The sequence below is a fragment of the Kwoniella bestiolae genome, chromosome 2 (assembly GCF_000512585.2).
Source record: "Kwoniella bestiolae CBS 10118 chromosome 2, complete sequence".
Classification (NCBI taxonomy): Eukaryota; Fungi; Basidiomycota; class Tremellomycetes; order Tremellales; family Cryptococcaceae; genus Kwoniella; species Kwoniella bestiolae.
In genome coordinates, this window is record NC_089242.1 from 2,662,648 (window position 1) to 2,686,871 (window position 24,224).

At 47.8% G+C, this 24,224-nt stretch overlaps 10 protein-coding genes and 1 non-coding gene across 11 annotated transcripts; 4 read left to right on the forward strand and 7 right to left on the reverse strand.

The window, feature by feature from the left end:
* Positions 1–123: 123 nt before the first annotated feature.
* I302_104147 (uncharacterized protein) lies at positions 124–2,015 on the reverse strand (the record flags this gene model as incomplete). Its single annotated transcript, XM_019189512.1, has 4 exons — positions 124–166; positions 275–592; positions 1,122–1,468; positions 1,572–2,015. The coding sequence occupies 4 exons, from the start codon at positions 2,013–2,015 to the stop codon at positions 124–126; spliced, it is 1,152 nt and encodes a 383-aa protein (XP_019049074.1).
* A 636-nt stretch (positions 2,016–2,651) lies between these two features.
* On the forward strand, positions 2,652–2,737 carry I302_104148. The gene has a single exon. It is a non-coding gene; the product is annotated as a tRNA-Ile (tRNA).
* Positions 2,738–3,583: 846 nt separating this feature from the next.
* Positions 3,584–3,952, forward strand: I302_104149 (mitochondrial 54S ribosomal protein uL30m; the record flags this gene model as incomplete). The annotated part of the gene is made up of 1 exon (XM_019189513.1): positions 3,584–3,952. The coding sequence occupies one exon, from the start codon at positions 3,584–3,586 to the stop codon at positions 3,950–3,952; it is 369 nt and encodes a 122-aa protein (XP_019049075.1).
* A 148-nt stretch (positions 3,953–4,100) lies between these two features.
* Positions 4,101–4,682, reverse strand: I302_104150 (uncharacterized protein; the record flags this gene model as incomplete). The annotated part of the gene is made up of 2 exons (XM_065869812.1): positions 4,101–4,197; positions 4,246–4,682. 2 exons carry the CDS (start codon positions 4,680–4,682, stop codon positions 4,101–4,103), a joined length of 534 nt encoding a protein of 177 aa, XP_065725884.1.
* Positions 4,683–6,433: 1,751 nt separating this feature from the next.
* Positions 6,434–7,094, reverse strand: I302_104151 (uncharacterized protein; the record flags this gene model as incomplete). Its single annotated transcript, XM_019189515.1, has 2 exons — positions 6,434–6,935; positions 7,045–7,094. The coding sequence occupies 2 exons, from the start codon at positions 7,092–7,094 to the stop codon at positions 6,434–6,436; spliced, it is 552 nt and encodes a 183-aa protein (XP_019049077.1).
* A 2,086-nt stretch (positions 7,095–9,180) lies between these two features.
* Positions 9,181–10,036, reverse strand: I302_104152 (uncharacterized protein; the record flags this gene model as incomplete). The annotated part of the gene is made up of 2 exons (XM_019189516.1): positions 9,181–9,880; positions 9,987–10,036. 2 exons carry the CDS (start codon positions 10,034–10,036, stop codon positions 9,181–9,183), a joined length of 750 nt encoding a protein of 249 aa, XP_019049078.1.
* A 991-nt stretch (positions 10,037–11,027) lies between these two features.
* Positions 11,028–11,350, reverse strand: I302_104153 (uncharacterized protein; the record flags this gene model as incomplete). The annotated part of the gene is made up of 2 exons (XM_019189517.1): positions 11,028–11,091; positions 11,166–11,350. The coding sequence occupies 2 exons, from the start codon at positions 11,348–11,350 to the stop codon at positions 11,028–11,030; spliced, it is 249 nt and encodes an 82-aa protein (XP_019049079.1).
* An 899-nt stretch (positions 11,351–12,249) lies between these two features.
* On the reverse strand, positions 12,250–14,300 carry I302_104154 (uncharacterized protein; the record flags this gene model as incomplete). The annotated part of the gene is made up of 8 exons (XM_065869813.1): positions 12,250–12,390; positions 12,449–12,482; positions 12,563–12,901; positions 12,963–13,007; positions 13,058–13,691; positions 13,781–14,046; positions 14,105–14,169; positions 14,235–14,300. 8 exons carry the CDS (start codon positions 14,298–14,300, stop codon positions 12,250–12,252), a joined length of 1,590 nt encoding a protein of 529 aa, XP_065725885.1.
* An 869-nt stretch (positions 14,301–15,169) lies between these two features.
* I302_104155 (uncharacterized protein) lies at positions 15,170–18,107 on the forward strand (the record flags this gene model as incomplete). Its single annotated transcript, XM_019189519.1, has 2 exons — positions 15,170–16,381; positions 16,437–18,107. The coding sequence occupies 2 exons, from the start codon at positions 15,170–15,172 to the stop codon at positions 18,105–18,107; spliced, it is 2,883 nt and encodes a 960-aa protein (XP_019049081.1).
* A 511-nt stretch (positions 18,108–18,618) lies between these two features.
* On the forward strand, positions 18,619–21,398 carry I302_104156 (uncharacterized protein; the record flags this gene model as incomplete). The annotated part of the gene is made up of 5 exons (XM_065869814.1): positions 18,619–19,036; positions 19,538–20,287; positions 20,355–20,409; positions 20,480–20,559; positions 20,617–21,398. The coding sequence occupies 5 exons, from the start codon at positions 18,619–18,621 to the stop codon at positions 21,396–21,398; spliced, it is 2,085 nt and encodes a 694-aa protein (XP_065725886.1).
* A 504-nt stretch (positions 21,399–21,902) lies between these two features.
* Positions 21,903–23,787, reverse strand: I302_104157 (uncharacterized protein; the record flags this gene model as incomplete). The annotated part of the gene is made up of 8 exons (XM_065869815.1): positions 21,903–22,070; positions 22,142–22,205; positions 22,357–22,472; positions 22,546–22,992; positions 23,068–23,235; positions 23,324–23,481; positions 23,552–23,683; positions 23,748–23,787. 8 exons carry the CDS (start codon positions 23,785–23,787, stop codon positions 21,903–21,905), a joined length of 1,293 nt encoding a protein of 430 aa, XP_065725887.1.
* Between the last annotated feature and the right edge of the window lie 437 nt (positions 23,788–24,224).

Sequence of the window (24,224 nt, forward strand, 5' to 3'; positions counted from 1 at the left end):
TTTAGTGGTCCTTTGTGTTCAACATAGATATTGTACTTCATCTCGAACCATGGTCATACCATCAAAATCAGTTGTACTTGTCTCCATCAATCGCATAATGTATCGATGGTTCTTGTTCTTCCGTTAATAGATCGATTTGGGCAATGTCCATTGACCGTAGAGCATGCTAATTATCAAGGACAATATATCAGTTCAACCGTTTCCCAGAACATGACCAAAAAGTGTCTTTCGAACTATATGTGTTGATGAACCAAGAAAGAAAAGCATCACCCACTCGAAACAAGCCATGATAGTCCATTTCCTATTCTCCGCCTCAGGGAACACCAAACTCCTAGGTCCATAGAAAACTTCATCGTCCACCTCCTCCTGCTTCCTAGGAAGACAATGCAAGAACTTCCAATCTTCCTTCGCTCCCGCGTCGGTGACCATCTTGTTGGTTATTTGATATCCCTCGAATGCCTTTAATCGTTCGACCTTCTCTTGTTCTTGGCCCATTGAGATCCAGGTGTCGGTAACTACTACGTCGGCGTTGACGAGGGCTTCGGAGGGGGTGTTGGTTAACTTGATGAGGGGTTCGGTACCTGCTTCGGTGCTGTAGAGTCGAGGTATATGATATCAGCAAGGGTTTGATGGGTTGGACAGAAAAGAGGATACGTGATTTCATGAAAGGAGATGAGCATTTGAGAGGCGAGGAGACGAGGAGAGAAAGGAGACGAGGGGAGGTGGAGGAGGGATGAGGGATGAGGGATGAGGCGAGAGGAGACAGCATAAGGTCAAGGGAGACAAGACCGGGGCGGAGAAAGGTGGAGGGGTCGGAGCGGAGAGGAGCGGAGAGGAGTAGAAACAGTAGATGGGGGTGAGGAAGGGCAGAGAGGAGAAGAGAGGAGAAGAGAGGAGGAGAGGAGAAGAGAGGAGAAGAGAGGAGAAGAGAAGAGAGGGACCGGGTAGTGAGGAAAAATCATAGAACAAGTCAAGACAAGGGAAGAGACAAACAAGAGGACAGATAAGTAGGTAGATTAAAGGTGATACGCAGTGAGAAAAAGAATGCCATGCAGCGTCACATCGTGGAATCGACTTGATGTCTCAAATTAACCGATTGGATCAAAAAAAAAAACACTCACATTCGCTTCCATACCCTCTCATCGACCTTATCATACCCCTTTGGAGCAGCCAGACTGAACTCCATTCCCAACCTAGGTAATGTGACCAACAACTCGTTCGAAATGTTATTACTATCTCCCACCCAAGCTACTTTCTTCCCCTTAAGAGTCTTGAGAGGATCGACGGATGACTGGAAGTACTTCAAAATGGAGGTATGGGTCCCTTCGCCCTCTGCTGCTTTCTCGGGTGGGGTTGGTGCAGGAGCGTAATGTTCGTGTAAGGCCATGATGTCAGCGAGGATCTGGGTAGGGTGGTAGAGATCGGAGAGGGCGTTGATGATAGGGACGGGTGAGTATTTAGCGAGGGTCTAGGTTGTTGTGCGAGATGACAGCATTAGCATTTGCTTTTGTCGTTGCTACGCATTTGGGTGGTAGATAGTCCTGACATGGTAGATTAGACAACGGACCCACCTCAACCTCATGATGTCCTCCTACTCTCGCCATAATCCCATCCACCATACTACCCACAACCCTAGCAGTATCCTCAAGCGTCTCATTCACCCCCAATTGGATATCATCTTTACCCAGGAACATAGGGTGTCCTCCCAATGCCTGAACAGAGGTTTCCGATGCGACTCGAGTCCGAGTCGATCGTTTGCTGAAGATCATAGCGACTGTTCGTTTATCCAGACTCGGGATCAGAGCCTTGGGTGATCTGTATTTACTAACGTATTTCATGGCGAGGGCATTTTGGATGAGTGTCTTGATCTGAGCAGGGGAAAGGTCAGCGAGAGTGAGGAGATGAGGTGGAGGAGTGGTATTTCGAGCGAGGGTGTTATCGGGTGTGGAGAATTTTCGGGGGGGTCGGGGAGCTCGTCGAGCTGCGTTGGACGCTGGTCGAGCCAAGGATGACATGGTGTACAATGTTTGTATTCAGTGATGGCTTTGAATGGTAGAAGGATATGTCCTTTCCTGCTTGAGTGGGAAAGATCAAGCCAGACGAGGAAAACCAGAGAAGTAAAGATACAGAAAGTGTTATCTACTCGAAAGACTTGAGTTATCTCTTGACGCGGTTGTGAGGTTTTAGCGAATTTATGAGTCAAACCTCTGACCAGGCACTACCACTGAAATGTGTGGCACATCAATAGGTCGCCACATCCCCATACTTCGTTCGGCCTGTCCCTCCCCTGCAAGTCTCGTTTGTTATAGCCAGCTGAGTCAACAGAGATGAGAAACAGATGACAGAAATTTTACAACACCAACGCATCCAACTCTCCAAGTCAACCACCAGACTTTTGGGATGTAGGCTCGAGGTAATGATTCCGACACACCTCTTTTACCATTCTTAGGGTGAATTTGCGTTTATGTACCATAGGATCAAGCTCTCGTAGGCTGTCTGGGATGCACATACCGCTTATCTACTGGGAGATGTCAAAGGAAGATAGGAAGATGGGGTCAAAGGGGTGATTTGTCATCAAAGCTTTCTTATTCTCGCTATATACCATGTCAAAGTTTGGTCGGCGAGAAACATAAAAAATCGTCAAAAAACGGTCTCCTTTAGCTCAGTGGTTAGAGTTTTGTGCTTATGAGGTTGCCTGTTTTCACAAATGTCGGCAGTTCAAACCTGTCAAGGAGAAGCCTTTTTTGTGCTCCTTCCGCCACTTTCCCCTTTCCCTCTCCCTCATCCGCACATTCAGGCTCTGCTAATCAGGTCGTATCGCAGAAAAGCTTCCTGCATCGCTTGGGTCTGTCGCCTTGATCTTCGCAAGAGCATTAGACTGAATGGACATTTTGGATCGCTACGCTTGTACTTGGTCGAATGTATGCCACAACAGGCTTTGATCTTTTTGTGTTCCTCACCCAGTTGACTGGATTCGCCGAAATCTACCTTTTCTGAATTGCTCTGCAAGCCGAAAGGGAAAGCAGGGGATTGATTGAAGATACTTGAGCTGCTGAGCTTGTCCACCGTTGCCACGGGTATTGTCTATAGCGCTTCGTGAACATCCGCCTCACCCAATTATCTGAATCATTTTGCGAGGTCTTTTTGTGTCCCGTCGTGTAGAAGACAATTGTAGATAGTACGGGACTACAAATTTTGTCCACGTGCGATTTGTGTGTCGCGCCGCCCATATCAGCTGCCTGGCTTTCTTCTTGGAGCGGCAGACTGCAGCTTCCCATCACACGAGCTCAGGTAGAAGGAGGAATCGCAGCACTCTTTCTTGCTGTCTTTGTTCAGGCTTGATCTGTCGCCGCCACTTTGATTGACAAATATCCTCGATTTGATTCCGCTGCCTCAACTCACATCTCGTTGCAACTCGACAGAACTAAAGATCCGACTCTCACCTTCATGTTTCGATAAAAGCAATATTTCGATAAACCTCTACAAAAGATTCTACCAAAACGTCTATAAACAGTACAAACGTCCACTTTCAGTAGGCGCAATCAACAACACGTTATCAATCACCAAGGCCAGAACAATCATCATGCTCCGTACACAAATACTCAAACAACTATCAACCCTTGCATCCTCCTCCACCGCTTCATCTACCTCATCATCCGTCCCCACACATCACCTCATAACACTCATACGATCTCCTATAGGCCTACCAACCTCATCCAGAAAGACATTAGAAGCATTAGGATTACATAGATTACGCGAATCGGCGTTACACCCCTACGGCGAAACAACAGCGGGTAGGATATTGAGAGTCAAGGAATTGGTGCATGTTGCGAATGTTACGGAAGCAGAAGGTAGAATATTGCAGAAGAGGAGGAGGTCGGAAGGAAGTGGGCTGGAGACGAGTGGGAGAGTGTATGGGGGTGGTAAAGGTTTAGTGAATGGTCAGATATAAGGTGAGTCCGCGTTCTGCAATACAGCCTGATTCATTGATTTAACTAACTGTCTTTGTTCCACGTAGACGATTTACAAGGGTATAGCAGGTCGTCTAGGGCTACATCACATGCATTTCACTTAACGATCTTATTCCTTGCTATCTCCCCTCATTCAGGGGGTTGGTCCAATCCCGAATCTTTCCTTTCCATCTCTCCTTTCGTTGGTGTCGCTTCTACCGCTATCACCATCTGCCAAAAGCAATGACTAATCGAAGTCAGCTATAAATTCCTGTCAAACCGGATTATGACTCACTCTGCGCGTTGGATCTCTGCAGCATCGATGCGATTAACTACAGAGCTCATATTAAGTGAATCACGCACTTCCCTCCACGACTTTGGATATTCACCGTTCACGCCAGACACATCACTTTGCCGGACCCCGAGCGCTTGGTGCGCCGAATTGAAGGGGTTCGCTCTCTCAAGTCCAGGAGTAGGCGATGCTGGTTTCCCCGGGTTACATTGATCGTTTCTGGTATCGGGTGAAGTGGCGAGCGGATTTTCTCTTTCTCTCGTATCTAGGGGTGTCTGAAGTGGTGTACCAGCTGGAGAAGCATTCAAACTTTGATGATCGTCTCCGCCAGAGACGATACTTGAGGAAGAGTCATTCGCAGCTCTATCGTATTTAGATGGAGATGGGTCTCCCCATGACGAAGTGCCCGACCGTCCTGTCGAAGATGTTTCGCTTGACATAGCTGAATGCGTTAATTTTGCTGATTTTTTCTGACTTGTCCGAAAACTGATTGTTGTCACGTAGTCGATTCGCACCATCAAGCATTGGAAGATGACTTCGGACAACTGATGGTGATTGGCTTTGTATGCGTGTTGCCACTCGTTACTGTTCGAGTCGATGACGATAACGTCCAGAATAATCTGCCGTTGCAATCTTCGAAGAAGAATGCGTCATCGATATCAAAGGATGGATGTCATGGAACGTGACGGCACACTCATGTATCAGTTATAGTGCGGGTATACTTTTTGTCGCGCATGCCTCCCTGTGACATGCCTGGATGGTAGAACTGAAAGATCTTACGACAAGGTCGCTATTCCAAAGCCAGACTCCCCCAGAGAACTTTGCATACACAATATAAGAAGCCAAGAGGTATGGACCATACCAATCACGCAGAGTCTTCGTTGCGACTACCCTTGATCACTGAGTGGGACTCGACTGACGACTCGTTCTGGCAGTCTTGAAAGCTCGTTCTTGTAGATATTCCAATTCTCCGTTCTTCCGCCCGTTTTCCCATTGCATTAGAGCGAAATATGTACGTCTAGCTAAATCGCTAGACCGTGCATGTCTAGGTGTCAGTGCTGGCACTTTTGCCGAACATTGATCTTAAGTGAGAAACGGGTGATACTGCGTCTTAGAAGAATAGAAGAAAGTGTTATTTACTCACGCCGAACCATCCTCAGAGATAGTAGCTGCAAGATGCGGACATAGGGTTTGAGAGTTCTCTGGGCAGCTTCTACATCAAGGAAGGGGTCGATGGCAATAGGTGAACTCGTGTACGTATTGGCTCAGAATGAGTGTACATCGACGGTGTCGCGGGCGAACATGGTTACCGAAGTATTTTTCTCACTCACCCACAAGTACGACAAGTCAGGTCTTTGTTTGTCCACACTTTCAATTCTCCTTTGGACGCTTGACTGGCTGTGAAACTCATTTTGAATGGAAAAAAATGATGGGAGGAAGTAAATAGCGTCTTGTTTTAAGAGAGATGAGTGCCGAGGAGACTAAGCAAAAAGAGCCGACAGACATAAGGAACCACCGCACTTTTTATGCGTTGTCATACTGTGACGAGAGAAGTCTTAGCCTGCTTCTCGTTGGACGAAGCGGTATGCTCAGCCCCAGGTTTTCTTTGTGATGTCATATGAGAAAGGTTTCCTCCTTTCACCAATTTCCCTCCTTTACAAGGACAGTGTCAAGAAAGCGCAGGCAGAGGGAACACTGAGGAAGGCCTGTTCAACGAGTTTTATCTTCTCCTTTGATACTTTTCGATGACAGCGTCGACATGGAGACGAGTATGCAATGGAAAATCAGCCAACCAAGCTAATTCCGTTATGAGTATTGTCTCTCGTAGTGTGACCAAGAGGTATGGTGCTTCAATCTTGAATGTATATTGAGCTAAGTCACAGATGGACTGAGGTTCTCAAGTATCGTGTGGATCTTTTTCTACTTTTATTCTGACGCACATAGATATGCAGATGAAAGCAAGCCAATTTGGTCCAAATAGCACCAGGAGACATATGTCTTGTACAGAACTTTTCCTTGGACCGCAACGGTGGTGCGGTCATATTACGACCTGCAGTGCATGATCTGTATCAAGCTGGATAGCAGGCACATTCAAAATCCGATGCATTACTAGAGAGAGACTCATACTAATTCTCATAAACTTGGTGCTCTTCCTTGGCAAACCTGGTAATGGGCGTTGTCAGGTGAGGGTTCACTCACCACCCCCACCACCATCACCATGACTATGACCTCCGCCACCACCTGAAGAGGATACGCAACCCCCATCAAAATGACCATGACCACCACTATGATCCGCCCAAGTGTGACCCCCGCCACCTCCAGGAGTGTAGCCCCCAGCATGGGTACCAGAGGAGGTGGCGTTATCGTAGCCCGCGTTGCCGTGCCCACCATGAAAAGGTGAGCCACCCTTATCGGGACATCCGTCTGTACTAAGGGCACCATGTGTGGAGTGTGGAGGCGCGTCGGCAGTGAAGACTGTAGGCACAAACCCATCAGCAGGTCGGCGTTCTTCAAGCTTTCGTTCTCGTTGAGAACGGTTGTTAGTTCCACCGTGCCTTGTGGCACTTCGCGAATCGCGGACGGGGACTTTTGAAGTCCCGCCAGCGGTCGCGCCAGAGTAAGCAGCAGGTCGGTGTCGAGCACGTTGTGTATTGTCCTTTGTAGAGTCAGATGAACCGAAACAGCTTCCTGCCCTGTTGGCATAGAATCCCATCAGCTGCATGCAAACTGTTCGGTATCTGTGATAAGGGCGAGCACATCATACTTTGCCAAATGATCGCAAGGAAATCTTGGAAAACTTACTTGCTCCAGAAACCACACAGGCCAGGTTCTTGATTGGAATCCTGAGGCATCGTTAGATATTTGACGGGTCCTACGAGTAGGACGAAAGCAGGGATGGTAAAATCAAAGTCCTTGAATGATGAAAGACTTGATTTATCCTGAGAATGCCTGTTCAGGATTGAGCTATTTATACCTTGATTTTGGCTTGGTCCTCGATGACGGACATCGCACTTCTTACTCGAAGAAAGGATCTGAATGTGCTTTCTTGCAGACACCCCAATGACGTGTAGGTCTTTCGAAGAAGATGGGAAGCATGGTATCTGACGAGTTTCAGTGCAGGAATTTGCAACTTTTTGACTTCGCTTACACGCGAGACGTCATCGCCTGAAGAACTTGGATTTGTAACGTGTATGAGCCAAGAAGCACCTTCGAATTGACGTCAAGAGTGAGCCAAAGCCTTCTCGTCATGACCACGACCGAATGTGCCACTCCTGTTGTACAATCAGTCGCTCAGTGGTCACATACGTGTTGCAACATCGCAACATCGCAGCATCAAAAGAAGGTCTTTCCATTGAGGGAGGCTCTCCGTTCTAGACCTCATGGCTCCTGTATCGCTGATGGCATGATCATCAAGCGTAATAGTTGTAATATGATGACAAAAGTCATGCAACATCCGCGGTTTTTACCACCGTATAATAAAACAGGGCAGTTCTCTCGGAGCCGATTATATTGAATCTCGTCACATAGCAAATAGGGTGGTTTCAGATGCTGAGCCTATCATAGCGCACCTGAGCATCAGAATGGCTGCGGTCTGTGAGCTTCATACTGCAAGCATGCAACACATATGTTGATCCATTAACACCATGGTTTGTTTGCAACTTCGCAACCTCTCAAAACCTATGCATGAGCAGATCGTTCTATCCATCACAAAGATCAAAGCGAAGGAATGATCACTCATCATCGCGCATCGCTCTGCGGCTTCAACGTTTGGTGAGAGAACAAATGATGGATCCCGCTCTGTACTAAAGGGATTGCCGGCCTAAGTAAGTGACACCCCGATCAATCCAAAAAGCGCAAATTCATCCTCTCAGATACCTAGGTCAGGATACACCAGGTTTATATTGCAAGCGGCTTTGGTGACGAGAATGCTCAGTGTCATTCAACGCTGGTTGATGTTACCGCTACAGTCCCTCATTCCGAAACAGCGGGAAATATGTTCCGTTTTTGGTGGAATTGACTGCTTTCGTGTGATGTAAAAATCCTGAGGCAAATGCGCAGTACTCCTCCAGCACTAACAGTGACGATGATATACACCTACCTGCACCTATCTTTCTCATCAAACATAGCCACCAAGGATCTAAGATGGGTCTCGTAAATTGTCTGCGCGACGGACGAGGTAAAATTTAGAGGCATATGTATAGAAGCTTCGTTGAAAGATAAGTAAAGAGAGCAGTCCAGACTTGAGAAGTAAGGGCACTTTATATCTTTACTCATGTTCAATTTCCTTGTTGGACCTCTGCCGAGGATATTCACACACCAATGTTTTCCTTTTCAAGATGCTCTGCCAAGTTTGGAGAAGAAATACATACATATGACGCACTATTTATGATATTTGCAGAGTTCTCGAACGGGCTTGTGAACACTTCAAGTCTTTTTTCGAACACCGAGTCCCTCTTGTGCCATAAGGTAAACTTTCTGTTCGAGTCGAATCAGTCATGAGTTCACACAATAACGACATGCCAGAACGGCCTCTCCCAGGCTGTGACCTTCCTGATTTGCAATCCGACAACAGGGATAAATCTTGCCCAACACAATAAAGGACTACGAGGCGGCAGGTCACACGAAGGCTATTCTGCGAGTCTGCATATACTTTGCAAAGAATTCAAAGTGTTGCTCGACAAGAGCAAACAGTGGGCAGCGAGGCTCGCAGAATATGATGTTGCTTGCTTGGAAACAGTTAAATTGTGTGGAATCTTAGCAAGCGCTTTACATTTCAGAAACCCGTACAGGAAAGCAAGGTGATCAGTGAAAACTCCCCCCAGATTGCATCGTAGTCAATAACGACCGCAGGTATGTCATTCCAGCAAGATTGTCCTGAACCCTTGCATAGCGGCCAACATCGACGACAAGATGATTATCTATACCTTACTCGCCGACTCACCAGCCGGAATCACAACCACCATCACCGGAAAAGCTTGCACCGCCACAGCCACCAAATCCACCACCGCCACCTCCACCAGAGCTAGAACAGCCGCCGCCGCCGGAATGATCACCTCCAAATCCACTCAACCCACTACCACTGGGTCTAGGGGTAGCTCCCGCGAACGGACTGTGATCCAGGGGTGGTCCGGGATACGAATTCGCCGAGGTGCTCCCTCCATGATGTGCGCCACCAACGATACTAACGCTCGCATCACGACCGTATCCTTGTCCGGGCCTTTTGACCAGGGGTTCCCCTCCACCAAAGAGATCGTCCTTCAGCCTGAATCGGTACGTATTTTCCGGAGTATTACCACTGTGTTGGGCTCCTCTGGTGGAAGATTGCTCGCCTTCATTGGAAGGAGCACCACCTTCTGGTACTCGGGAATCCGCATCGGAAGATTGCATGTCCCTTTTGACGCTGCCGGCCGAAGCGGGATCAGCCTGTCCTTGTGCAGGGTCTGGGTTCGCACTCTGGTCCCTTACTCGAATTGGCGGCGCCTCCAAGATCTTCGGGGGCATATCACCGCTATAACCGTCTTTTGAGGAGGTATATGAGACTCGAGAGTCGCCATTGTCTGTGTTCTTCGACGAATGTTTGTCGCCTCTCGATCGACGCTCAGCAAAGTGATCCACAGGATGGCGCAGGATTTGTCCGCTGCTCCGAGACAGATAAGTTAGTGGGATGTACCAAGGTGAATGCCGCTAAGCCCGAATTCTGGTGAGGCATGTGGTGTGCTGCAACGATGGTTGGAGACACTCACGTTATACCCAAACAAGATAATATAGATGAGCCACGAGAAGTATCAGACATCGCAGTGATTGGAAAGAAGGTATGATACGATGCGAACAGGAAAAGAGGATATCGTTAAATTGAAGTATTAATCGATGAGACATCGGAAATTTCCACAATTCTTTCGAAAGTTGAGGTATATATAGCGACGACTGCTTTGAAATCAGAGAGCATTGTCATTTTCTTTTCAAACAACGCATGTTGTCATCCTTTCTTGCATAGACCTCACTGACATAGCAGTCTTCCAAGACCTTCATACGAAATTCAACCTTTCTTTCTCGTTCGTGTATGTCATTTCGAGAATCATAGGACAGTGTGACGCGATCAGTCGACTGTAACCCTTGAGGCCGGGGTTGCGAGAAGAAGCCTGATCTAATGCAACGCAGAGACCCTTTGTCAGATCCACGCAGCACTCGACTCGACGACGTCGAGCCACCACAATGGAAAGAAAGGACGATTGGCTGGCCTGTAGCTAACAAAGGTTATACAATACTCAGTGGGTAAAGCGTCGTTATGAGGCTTTCACAGCAGGCCCAGCTTCGTTGGAATGCCACATTGCACGAGTGTTGGTAAATGTAATGGGACTATCGGGGGGATAGGTAGGGTACTCTGTGATACTCATCGACATTGGGTGATGTTAAAATGTTGTATCCCCTCCGACCACCGTTGCTCATGATGGGCGATAGATCAGCAGTACACAACTTACAGTGGCGAATCTGTTGATACTGCTGAGCCAAAAATTCTTAACACCACCTGTCACAACAAAGACATTACTGTACCACCATCACATACTTGGACACGTGTTCCGTGAAGCCCTGTATCCGAGCCAGCCATATCCCCCAATATGGAATACCTCGGGAACCGCACAGGGGTAAACCGCAATGTGATGCATGGTATACCATGTATGCCCGACTACCAAACCAATTCCCCACCATCACGTACAGCAAGTTAATACCTCCTAACTTGATGTCTTCTCGTAAAACTCAGAGAGAGTCAATATCGAGTTTCCCGATTATTGAGGTCCGGAAACAAAGCAACTGAAAGAACAATCAGTACCTGCAGCGGAGACATCGGTGCTATAATATCACAATCGTCATTAATTATCAGTGTCGTCAAGCGCTCGTAAGTTGATCAATAGAATGGCACTTACCTTGAGGGTTCTCCAGTGAACTGTGAGGCATCCCCCGTGATATTTTGGGGCTCAGGCTCGTTGTAGTGATCCCATTTGGGAGAGTTTACGCTGAGACTGTTCTGTCTTTGGGGTTCTCCTCCTTGAGAGGTAGAACTAGGTTCGGATCCGAGTTGAGAGGTGTTAGAGGAATGTGTTTCAGACATTGTTCTGTGGAATAGCTATGTGGCAATGAAAAAGAATACAGATAAGGCAAGAGATAAGAGTGGATAGTTGAGACTATCAGAGAGTACCTCGTACCTCACAGGTATTTATACCGCATTTTATCTCCCCATATCCCTAATATCAAACTCCTCCCCCTTGAGCGGTGCACTGTATATGTATATCCTTTATCAACCCGTACACCTCGGTGAGTCTCGCCCCTCAAACACGTTAGAGAAGCAACGAAACTCGTCAGAGCTTCCTGTCTTTTGTGAAGTCCAGAACCCCCATCCCCCTTCATCGTCGCGCGGAGGGTGAATCGTTCTGTATAAAGACATGTGTGTGATGTGATGTCATCTTCAGAAGAGAGGTCATCAGTAAAACAAGGAGGTGGGAGTGATACGTGATTGTATCTACAGTATAATCCTTTCATGACTTGCCTCTTTCACACGTACACATAGAAAAAGGACTACCTTTCATCTGTATATCGTGAGCTAACTCCTCACTGAGAAATGAAGACGATCGACTCGAATCTGAGAAAGTCAATGCTGGACTCGTCATATCCCAAAGGTCTAGGAATCCACTTATGATCGTTCGAAACGCCCAGACAACGAAGAGGATCGACACTGTTGAGATGGAAATGAGAAATGTGTTTCCTCGCTGACGGAGGAAGATACTCATGCACGTGTGATTGCTCTGTCCTAAAATCGTTCATACATGCCGAATCCTGACATGTTCTCCTAAGGGTATGTCCTAGATCTCAAGGGGTATACCAACATTATAACTATGATTCTAATCTATTATATCCTAATGATGAAGTGGAGGGGAAACACCAGTGGTTCCTCTGCTATTTTGACTTCACACGATTGATGTCGTCCCAGGTTGCTAAGAGTTGACATGGCATTTAGTGTTGATGGTCATGATCGTGATCATGGTCATCTCCATGCGAGTGAGAATCATCATCGGTGAGCTTTGATGAGATTGGTGGACAACATGTGTCGCCTGCACATTGATCGGGAGGACATCTGATCAAGCATGCTTCGCCCTGTACATTATGCACTATTAGTAATATTCCACTATGGGAAGGGTACGAATCGACTTACATTGGCAGAGAGAGCTTCCTCATCTGCGTAGAATCTATCAAAACGAAATTTACGCATATCAGCGACACTCCACACAGCATATCACCTCGAGCTGAACGGCGAGATTACACTCACTCAGGCTGGATCGTCACACTGTGAATTCCGTGCCCATGCATCCTCTGTCTAATCCCATTGGCCACAACCATATAATCCTGTCCTGGGACGATCATAACGTGAACCGAGGCGACAACGGTAGACTCGGACAATTGCCAGATATGCAGTTCATGAACTGAATCAACACCCTCAACGTCGACAATGGATTTTCGAACAGCTTCGAGCGATACGTGCGAGGGGACACCTTGTAGCAGGATGTAGGAGGCCGATTTACAGAGAGGTAAAGCCGATGAAAAGATGATGCAGGTGATGAGGAGTGATACACCGGGATCGAAGTATAGGGTCCATCGGCCTTCACAGCTGGAAATAGGTGTTGCATTAGTCCAATGAAAGTTAAACAATGAGTTTTAAGGATACTCACAACCAGATGACCAGACCAGCAGCAATAACACCGACATTACCGAGACTGCAATATGTTCATCAGCTGAGCTTCCTCGTGTATCGAGATGTACTCACGCATCACCAAGAACGTGTAAGAATACACCTCGCATGTTCATCGAACCGTGAGAATGACCGTGACCACCGTGGCCATGTCCATGATCGTGATCGTGGGAATGACCATTCTCAGCGTCACTGGCAGTACTTGCAAGTAACTTGTTGTTATTACCGTGATCGTGCTCGTGGTCATGATCGTGAGAGTGGCTAGTAGACAACTTCGATTTGGTGAGAGCAGCAGGGCCACTCTCAGTTACAGCCGTAGCTGAGGAAGCGGTTGATGCGCTACCACCAACAGGAGGGAGGGTATCGTTCTGACCGGCGGTAGGTGGGATTCTCGATGCTGATCCTTTTCTAATTTCGGTGGGTCTACTACTGACACTTCCATTTCTTTTTGATCGTCTGCTGTTGGATAAAGCCCGGTGATGGTGATTGGGAGGGGACTTGATACCATTGGCGCTGTCTAATGAGCTTGATAATTGGTTGTTCTGGCCATATCCGAACTCTTGAGCGGTCTCGATGATTTGAGCTCTAGTTTCGGCGGGATGTTGGTACAGTTCTGAGACGGAATCTTCTCGCTCCTCTTCGGCGTCTTCGTCATCGTCGGTGGGGAGGGCGATGGCTCCGTGGGAATGGCCGTGGGAGTGACCGTGTTCTATATACAACGGGGGTGAAGATTAGCGTAAAGGGAAAGGGAAAATGACAATCCGTATGGTTACAGATGGTAAGAGTACATCCACTCACCGTGGAACAAGAACAACCCAACTATATTACTCAACAAACCCAAACTTCCAACTATCACGATGACCTTTGGATTTGAGATTTCGGGAGGAGCAACAATCCTTCCGATAGCTTCTAGGAAGATGGACACGCAAAGGGCAACGAGGAATACACCGTTGATGAGTGCACCCAAGATTTCGGCTCTCTGCCATCCGTACGAGTTTGCTGATGATGAAGGGGAAGTGGCGAGTTTGATGGTGTATAATGCTACCACAAGGGAGAGGACATCGCTAAAAATGTGCTCAGTCAGTTGAAGGTATCTCAAGCATTTGGTGAGATGAGGCTCACTTTAACATATGGAACGAGTCTGCTACTAATGCCAAGGAACCGACTGCATAACCTGTGATCAATTCCTAAGGTAGCATCGAGATTAGTTGAATTCTTTCATCAAGAGAGGTATGCATGCAGCCAGACCCACAATGAGGAAGAAGACCGAATCTATCACCAAGAGAGTGATGATTCTCGTTGACCTTGATAATCCCATTTTGCTAAAGTGTTTGAATGACGGCCGAAAGAGAGGTGGCGAAAGGTTTCAAGCTTATCGGATTGAGAGTGTTATATACACTATCTTTTTTTGTAAAGATGACAAAGAAAGGGATGTCGTACAGAACGTCTGTTAAGTTTGTCGAGGACAAGTTAGGTAGAGGTGTTTGTAATGGCTATGGTCCAACTGAACCCACCGTCTTTGTTGTGTATCTCACAATCAACGATCAACAAATATATACAAATGTGCATATATGCATGAGTGTGTATCTTGTTGCGACTGAATCTAAATTTACTCTTACTCACAGTGGAGCTCATCTCACAATCAAACAATTGACAGCCCGGGATCAGATTGATCACATCATCATCAGTAGACCCGTAGCACTCGGACATGCGCGCAACTCGGATTTCCCGAATGAGCCTGCGCCTATTTCACATAGCCAAAATAGGCACATCCTTCACGGAGTTGGGGTCAAAGGATAGGGAAAGGGAAGGAGAAGGGGAGAGTTAACGTCATAGCTATTTTAGTTGATGAGAGAGTCTTGGAGATGGAGATGAGGATGGAGACAAATAATCATATACTAGTACTCGTAATCATATTGACAGCTGATTATCATCATCATCATCATCATCATCATAAGCAGCATCGTATACATCAGAGATAATCTTCTACACAAGACTCACAACTGAGGATTTACACAGGTACAACCCCGAGCCACCATACAACGCGTCTTGCGTTTCGAACCGATCAAAGCGACAACGCCCGGTCTATCCAGCAATTTATAAACCACATCACTGGTTTCACTTCACATATCTCACTCCGACTATTCTGTATATACGAAAACACCTTGGCACACCCCACTACCCAAGATGATGCACGCAGGCGGAGGAGTGCCCACGATGGCCTATTACTCGTATTCCAACCAGAACTCCCCAGCGGTGGAAACAGCAAACAAAGAGAACCCATTCGACTTCCCCACCGTCAACATCCCCCCTCGACTGAAGAATATCGGCAGGAAGATCAGTCAAATGTCCAACGACTTCTTACCTCCCAATGTCACTCCTGATGAGGAGGAACCAACCCGAAAATTGGAGAGGAGAAGATCTCTCGATCCTGATCCGGTACCTGGGATGGGGGACGAGCCTGTCATGTGTCCGTTCTGCAATAAACCTTTACCACCCAGTTTACTCGCTTCACAACTTTTATCGGGCAAACACGATCACAATCATCAGAATCGGCCGAGTAATATTAGGAGAGCATCTTCAATGAGAGTATCCTCAAACACCTCGTCACCTAGGATAACACCTTCGGCCCCTCTTTCAAGGGTACCGTCAGCGGATACACCTCCTGCCAATCCCGTCAAATCACAGCTACTCGATCCATTACCGGTGAAGACTCCAGAACCCATAGCGAAGATACCTGAAGATCCACTGCCCAGTGCGACGTCCGAGACCTTCGCGGAAACGGTCAAAGAAGGTGATGTGGCCAATCATGATGCTGCGGAGAAAATGATTACGGAGGAAGATATCAAGAGATGGTCCACTTTATCTGGCATTACCCTCCCCTCATCTTCTTCATCTACCACCACAGCCAAAGTGGACTCGACACCTATCGTTGCGCCAATCCCCAAACCAGCAGAAAATAAAAAAGCTTTCCCGTTACTCCCTCCTCCACCTGCTGCAGCATCGAAACTCACCAAACCCCCTCCCACAGATCGACCGTCTTCCACTTCTTCGTCCTCGAAATTCAAATTCTTCGCGGGTAAGAAGGAAGAAGATGATGAGGAAGAAAGCGATGATGAGGGTGCTGCTACGGGATATACGAAGTTAACGGGACCAGCATCGGATAGCGAGGATGAGGAATCAACCAAGAGGCGGACTGGGAAGAAGGTGGAAGAGCCCATGGAACCGGAAGTGAAGGATTTTGCGGAGACGAAGGATGAGAAGTCAGAAGATGTCTCTTCACCTGGGTCGAATTATTCAGAACTTGCGGACGAGAAGAAGCCAGCAGAAGGAGCTGCATCTGATCCTGATGAGGTTAAGAGGGTACTGCAAGAGGTCTTAGGGAGAGTCAACGATCTGGTGAGCTCATCGCCTACATGACTACAACGCATCAGTGGCTGACTATGTTCAAAAGTCCAAATCCCAAGCTGCACTTCTCGCATCCCATTCCACTCTTCTCACCTCATTGAAAATTGCTCGTTCCAACCTAGCCATGGCAGAGGCCAACTCGGAGATGCTCGAGGCGCAACTCAAGCGAGCGTCGGCTACTCCTACCGGATCCAAGGCCGGAACCTCACGCAACGTCTCTGGTCCAGCAACTACCGCTCCAGGAACACCTCAACTCGCTCCGTCAGCTCCTGCTCCTGCTCCTGCTCGATCATCGGCAGACCACGTTCGAGCAACTACCACCGCCAACACTGTGGCCTCTCCCGCTTCTGCCGCGCGTGTCCCCGGTAGAGCATCGATGGAAGAGCGTCCTCGGCCTACCTCACTACATATCACCGCTAATGAGCTGGCAGGTGCTGGTTCTGGTGGGTTATCCGCGCCCTCTTCCTCTGGCGGACTGAACTCGTCATCGAACAGCAATTCGTGGGGATTCTGGAACGGAGGTAAAAAGAAGGTCACCGGCGCCCTCTCTCACGTCCATGTCCCATCCGCCTCGAGCGTTATCGATGCGTTCCAACAGCCCTCCAGACCCGGTACACCTAATCCAGATGGACACCCTAGGAAAAGTACCGAATCCATATCGAACTGGATACCTACATCACCCTCTGCGCCTTACTCCGTCCCGATATCCAGTGCACCACGCCCAGCACCCAATAGAACATCGACGCATCATTCCGTGTTGAGTAAATCGTTCAACGACCAACCGTCCTTATCTAGATCCATGAGCGTGATGAACGTCCCTTCCGTTGCTGGTCAACGATCCGTTTCGGCGAGAACTTCCTCTTCCGTCAGTAGCGAAGAACTATCGACCTTGCGACAAGCCTATTCAGCGGCTGTAGCTAAGATGGATGGTATGTCCAAGGAATTGGCAGAGCTGAAGAAAGGCAAAGTCGAGATGGAGGCGGAGCTGGAGAACCTTTCTCAGGCGTTGTTCGAGGAGGCAAACAAGATGGTCGCAGATGAACGCAGGAGAGTGGCAGAGCTGGAAGATTCGTTGAAAGAGGTCAAAGAGGAGAGAGAAGCTTTGAGAGATACGATCAAAGTCCTTGGCGGGAAGGTGGAAGATATCCCCAAGATCTCGCATCCTAATGAACATCACGATGAGAAGAGGGGAGAAGGGGAACAAGAGGAGGAGGATGAGGACGAAGAAGAAGAGTTCAGACCTCGTGATTTGGATAAACATTATGCTGCGTTGAGAAAATCCATTCACCACGTAGCGAGCGGTGCGGATCTCCACGACGAGGAAGAAGAGGAAGAATCAGGCAAGATACCGTTGGTGAGCGAACCGACACCTATCACCCCTTCGTTGGGAAATAGCATTGCCCTAGGATTGGAGGTCCCCTCGACGAGATCCAGTACAGCGACCAGTACGAGTGAGGACGAAAGACCATTATCGATGTCTATGCCTTCGTTGCCTGCTGCTGCGGAGAACAACCCCTGGGCGACCTCTACTTCAACGTATGATCCGCCCAGGATCAACGTTAAGGCTGCTACGCCCTCGCCTCATATGCCCGTTGGAGGGTTGCCGGAGCTGCCGAGTGATAAGGCTGGAGAAGGTGAGGCGCCGAGTGGATCGGGGTTGGGGTTGGAGAGTGATAGTGGATTAGTGGAGGGGCAGGTACAGGAGAGTAAAGAGTAGACCTCAGAACTCTTTGGAGTGATGATTTACATTGTTTGTGAGTCGGGTGAAGCGATTATATGTAGTATCGTTTGGGTCTGGAAGGAATAGAAGTAAAAGTGTTTTGAATATTAATAAAGTCAAACCAATATCAATTCTCGCATTTGTCTAGATTGTTTGTCTGTATATACATGTATCAATAATGCACTCAATGCCAGTACCAGGTCTTATGCATTGGTATCGTCTATGTAGGGCGTTGTTAGCATACTCGTAGTGAAAGACTGACTCTGTTTCAATTTCGGGTAATTCGTTTCGTCCCAAAGCTAAGATCGTCCTCCACTTTTTTGAGTTTGACCGCACAGATATAATACATCGATGTCTGAAATTTCAAAATTTCCGTTACTCTTTCTAGTCTTTGTGTCTGACTCGAATCGTTTGCATCTCAACATCCACATCATACAGATCCGCACTGACTACATCATCCTTATCGCTTTGTCTTGTGTAGAACCTCGAGCGTAGAAGGACAGGATACATGGGTACCGACCGATATGAAATACCTACGGAGGGGTCTAGGTCGGACGAACGAGAGCGGGCGGTAGATGTGGATGTGGATGATGACGTGAAGGGATGTTCCCTGGATGAGGATACCAAAATGGCGAACGAACACTTGCGATCGAATCGACCATCATCTCCAAAACATCACGAGCAAATACCACCCGCACCGCTCACACACCCTATCAACCCCCTAAATCTCCATCTCACATCCCACCCATCCCGTGGTAGAGGCGTATTTGCGCCGGGACCTATCCCCGCCGGAACACTCATTGAAGAATCACCTGTGCTGGTTATTACGCAGAGGGAGTGGGAAGAGGGGAAGATGAATGATAGTATATTGGGGAGTTATGGGTTCTGCTGGAGAGATGGGGGGATGGGTATTGGGTTGGGGCTTGGTGAGTGCTTCTTTTGTGGTTGATTGCTCTTGGTATTGTGCGGTATAGGTGATACGATAGGGTGGGTGTCAGCGTTGGTTAGGTGATGTAGGGGATAGGCGTGATGGTGTGTGTGAAAGGATACTAGCGGAAAGACTGTTGTGTGAGGGGTGTGTATGGTTTGACAAGCGACAAGCATGTCAAGGACGATCAGTTGAGCTTGTCTTGGAAAAGACCACGCAGAGTGGGGGAGGTGATGAATTGATTACCTTGACGACCATCAAAGTGGGGGAATCTACCATCAAATCTATCAAGTTGGCAGTTCCAGACCCTATGGATTTGAGGCGAATGTACTGCGATCATACCGTATATACGCACTACCATCTCATTCTGACTTATTCTACCATCATCACTCAACTCGTCCCATCCATCATTCACACCGTGATACCATATATTGTTACATACGCTACAAACAATGTAAGTTATTAAGATACTTGCTAACTCTCCTTTCTCTGTCCATAGCATCACTATTCAATCACTCTTCATCCCCAAACGTAAATTTCATCCGACAATTCTCAAACTCAACCATAAAGTTCATCACTACAAAACGCATAGAGAAGGACGAAGAGCTATGTATATGCTACTCGGCGGACGAATCGAAACTGTGGTTTGTCAAGTCTGATTCTGCTTCCGACCCAACTTTAATACCCAAGTCCAAATCTGGCAAAATGGTTTCATCCGATGAAGAGGACGGGGATGGGATGAATGGTTTCTTCTCCAAGATCGACTTGGACGAAGAGGACCTACTAGATGAAGAAGAGATAGCGCAGAAGAAAGAGAGGGAGAAAAGGTTGGAAGCTTCCCTAGCGAGGGATGTAGATGGGAACATCAAGAGTAAAAAGAAGACTTCAAACTCATCAATGAAAATCCAATCTCCTCAACCTGTACCATTCTCCGCCAATGCATTAGCTGGACCAAGCTCCAGTACTCCCTCGTCAAGAACATCCACTTCTTCCTCTTCATCTATCTACCCTGAAGCTTCTTCAGGTATCGTCACGAGCCTACCTCCTCCTTTACATTCCAGCAAAAACGTGCCGAAGGCTCTTGAAGATGGACATAGGGGGCTGACAGAGGAATTGGAATGGGATGAAGAGTATTGGACGAGTACTTCTCCGTATCCTACAGGGGAGGGGAGGGAAGATGAATTTGCCGAGTTTGTTAGGATCAAGGGACCTGCTGAGAGGGAGGGAGAGGAGGACGAAGATGGGACTAGTGAGTTGACGTTCAAGCTCTCGAAAGTAGTTACATAGGTACACCAGCTGATGTGGTCCTGGAATAGTGGAAATATGGACGCTCGAATTCAAAGATCCGAAGTTGACACGCACCGCTTTAGAGTGAGTTGCTTGAAGCTCGCGCAGATGGTAGGTTGTACGGATCAGCTAAAGGTGTATTTGTGTGATTTAGCTTCTCAAAGGGACTGACAGCTACTGACGAACGACTGCGGCATCTGAAAAGGGTATGTAGGAGGAAAGAAAATGATCAAGGTGAGCGTCGAATTGTCATAGAGCGTTGAACCTTTTCACTAAACCATCTTTCTGCAGAGATCTGCCGAATAGTCCTCGCCATGGTCGCCGAATACTCCCAATCAACTCTACAATCGATCATGTCGACCTACTCCTCCACCCTCTCCCACCTTACTCCCTTGGTTCATACCGTCCCCTCCTCCTCGGCCAGAACGCAGGAACAAATGAAAGCGAAATCGCATATATGGCCCGTCTCCTTCCAACCAGCCGTCATCATCCCCAACGATTCGGCCGACTGGCCTATAGGACGCAAAGCATGGGTTACATCAGGTATCAAACGCGTTCTGGCCTTGGCTGTCGAGGCAAAACGGAAAGGTGAAATACCAATTGCAGCGTACTGTACAGCCCAACCATCGCATTTCTGGCCAAAGAAAGAAGAAGGTTTCATACCCCCCACCGAGGGGTTGAGAGCATCAAGTAACGATACGAGAGTATCGGAGAAACACCCACTGCGACACTCAGCACTGAACTGTATCAAATCTATCGCAAACCTCAGGACGGTCCCGCCATTCACTGAAATCACACCTACGCGGAACGGAGCGGATTACTTGTTAACTTCGCTGAGCCTGTTCATAACGCACGAACCGTGTGTGATGTGCTGTATGGCCTTACTCCATTCGAGGGTTAAAGAGGTGTTTTACGTCTTTGATAAACCCAATGGAGGGGGGTTGAGCGGATCGGGATTGGGGATCAACGCGAGGAACGATTTGAATCATAAGTTCCAGGCTTGGAGGTTTGATGGAATGGTCGATGAGGGGGTGAGGGAGATGTTGAGGTTTGATGAGGATCTACAGATTTAGGCATAGGGTTGATCGGGCAGGATGGTGGCTGGAAGAGGATAGGATTTTAGGAGAATGTCGTTGATCTGAGGTTCAGAGGACACAAGATATCATGCTTGGAAGATCTTGGTTGGGTAACGGCTTTCATTATGGACCACCTTAATTGCGGACGACACTCATCACGGACTACCATAATCATCTTCGGTCTACTTGTCTCTTAGGGAAGACATCCGGAAGTCAAGGCTTCGGCTCGACATACCTCATAGCATTGCACGACATAGCATAGCATAGCCGACATCCCGCATATCTTGATGTTGACGACATTAATCTTTGATCTTACCATATGCCAAAATATACTATCTACATACAATCAAATGCATCTAGACTCGCATCAACTGAATCCATCATACGTATCACATGGGGTATGGAAGTATATATACAATCCAAGTCAATCTCATATCTCATATCTCAACAGGAACTGATCAAACGTGAACTCAGGAATCGATACCTGCCACAATACTCGACTCAAATGATTATATCAACCTTCTCCTTCCCCTTCCAAAATGCACCCCACTTATCCAAAAGCAATTTTCTCCCCTTGGCAGTTCTGACTATCCCATTACCTACCGTCCATGTACCGAGATATGGGAATGTGAGGGATCCAGCTCCGATCTCTGGACCGAACGGGATGAACTGGGCACGGGCACAGCACAGTGATTAGGTTCTCTCCTGAGGATGAAGATGAGGATGAAAAGAGGACTTACTAATCCGCTGAATGTACCTGGAATGTAAGGAATCAAAAGTTTATTGTTTATCTCATTGACGATGCTACAATACATTCACATATCAATCAGCCCTAACCATTCATGTACGTCTCTTAGCAAGTTAAGGGCATTGGATCGCTTTGGCATTGAATGGGTCTGGGCATGGGTATGAAGAGATAGTGAAACAGTAGATTAGGTGAGAGGAACAAACTCACTTGGTAGCAGCTGATTTCGCTTGGATCGTAGCTAGATAAGAGGTTTTCATACCCTGTGCGTTGTTCACATCTCCTATGGCATAGTAGTTCCCATCCCCAAGGATGGAAGACTTCACCTACACTCAACAGCACGTATGATGTCAGATCATTGTGATGTATGAACGATGGCATGAACACAACAGCACATACCCTGAGATACTCATCAACTTTGACCAGACCCGTACTTCCCTCAACAGCATTCGGATCTGTACCCCGCACGAAAGCCGAATTCGGCTTGTTACCTACGCTTAGGAAGATGTAATCTGCTTTAACCCTTTGGCCATTCTCCGTCTTGATAACTTTGAGAGAAGATTGAAGACCAAACGATCCTTCCCATTCTTCTTCCGCGTTTGTATTGCCCAATCCATCGGGTATAATGACTTTATCGTCGAGAATCAGTCTCACGTTTTGAGCTTTGACTAGCGATGTGAGTGTGTTGGATAATTTCAGATGGGTAGGTGGCGAAGCCCACGATGATGGGTCGTCCGATGATTCCTTCCTCCCACTCCCACTCTTCTTTTCGCTGATGGGTGAGAGCAGGGTCGATCGATTGTGGATTAGAGTTATCTCTTTGTCGGGGTAGGCCGATCTCACTTCCTGCGATACAGTATTTGATGATGAGCCACCCTCACTTCCAGGCATGTCCTTGATACTGTACAGTGTATCACTCACTCCTGCAAACTCGATGCCCACTGGCCCTCCGCCGACAATCACCAGAGCCTTGGCATTCTTCAGATCCTCTTGACTCTTGCGCAAGGCTGCCATGTACTCTTCCTTCGACCATCCCGAGGAAGGACGCATAGGGGACGGTTGGATAGATCCGGTGGCTAAGATCGCTCTCTGCGATGATGGGGGTACGCACCATCAGTCAGCGTGTGATTCCTCTACTTAACTCTAGCCCCTCAACTGACTGTATTACACAACTCACCAAGAATGGAACTTCCACGGACCCCTCAAAGGGTCTCTCAAGAACCACCGACCCCTTCCTCAACTCCACCACCCTATTGGGGGCTATGACCTCATGTACCGATCCATGGGGGAAACAAGTGGACGTTCTAAGAGGCAAGACGATCTTCTCTTCCCATCCTACAATATGGACAATACTCGCGGTCAGTCCAATGGATCGTGAGAGAGGCGAGATTGGGCGCAATACTACCCGGTACGACGGCTGCTCTGAGCGCTCCGATAGTCCAGAAGGAATATTCCAGCGCGTCAATCAGGAGAATCCGATATCCCCCTGGTAGGATCGGTATCAATTCGTTGGCGAGGGTATGTCCTGCTGCCGAAGCTACCAACAAAGGTTTTTCTAGTGAGTATTGTATTCTGCTTTACTTTGCCTCGCGCGGACTTACCTCCGATTACCACTATGTTGCGATACGTTTGATCGACCATTGTTGGGTTGTTCTATCACTTCTGTTCAGTCAAAGGTCAAGGAAGAAATTGAAATCAATGGAGCAAGTGGCTGACACAAACGCATCATGTACAGTGCATGCCTGCATATATCCATATTTGTACATGAAGCCATGTCGTCGAGTCGCTGCCACGCACTAGCACGTCGCTCAGCGATTGGCCCTAAGGCCATCCTTCCACCAGTTTACCCACGGCTTACTAAGCTTGTCTTTTTTCCAATGGAAGATCGGCGTACTGTACGGATGTCTGCTTTTAATGATGGTCTGGCAGTCATTCCCAACAGATCTCTTTCTTGTCATTTGCTTAGCGTAGGTACAGTACCGCCTCCTTGGGACCGAATGATGAAACACGATCGGTCAGGGGGTGCCACGGGCGGCCACCGAAATCTGATCTTGGTAATGGAACTGCCGGTGCCGTGA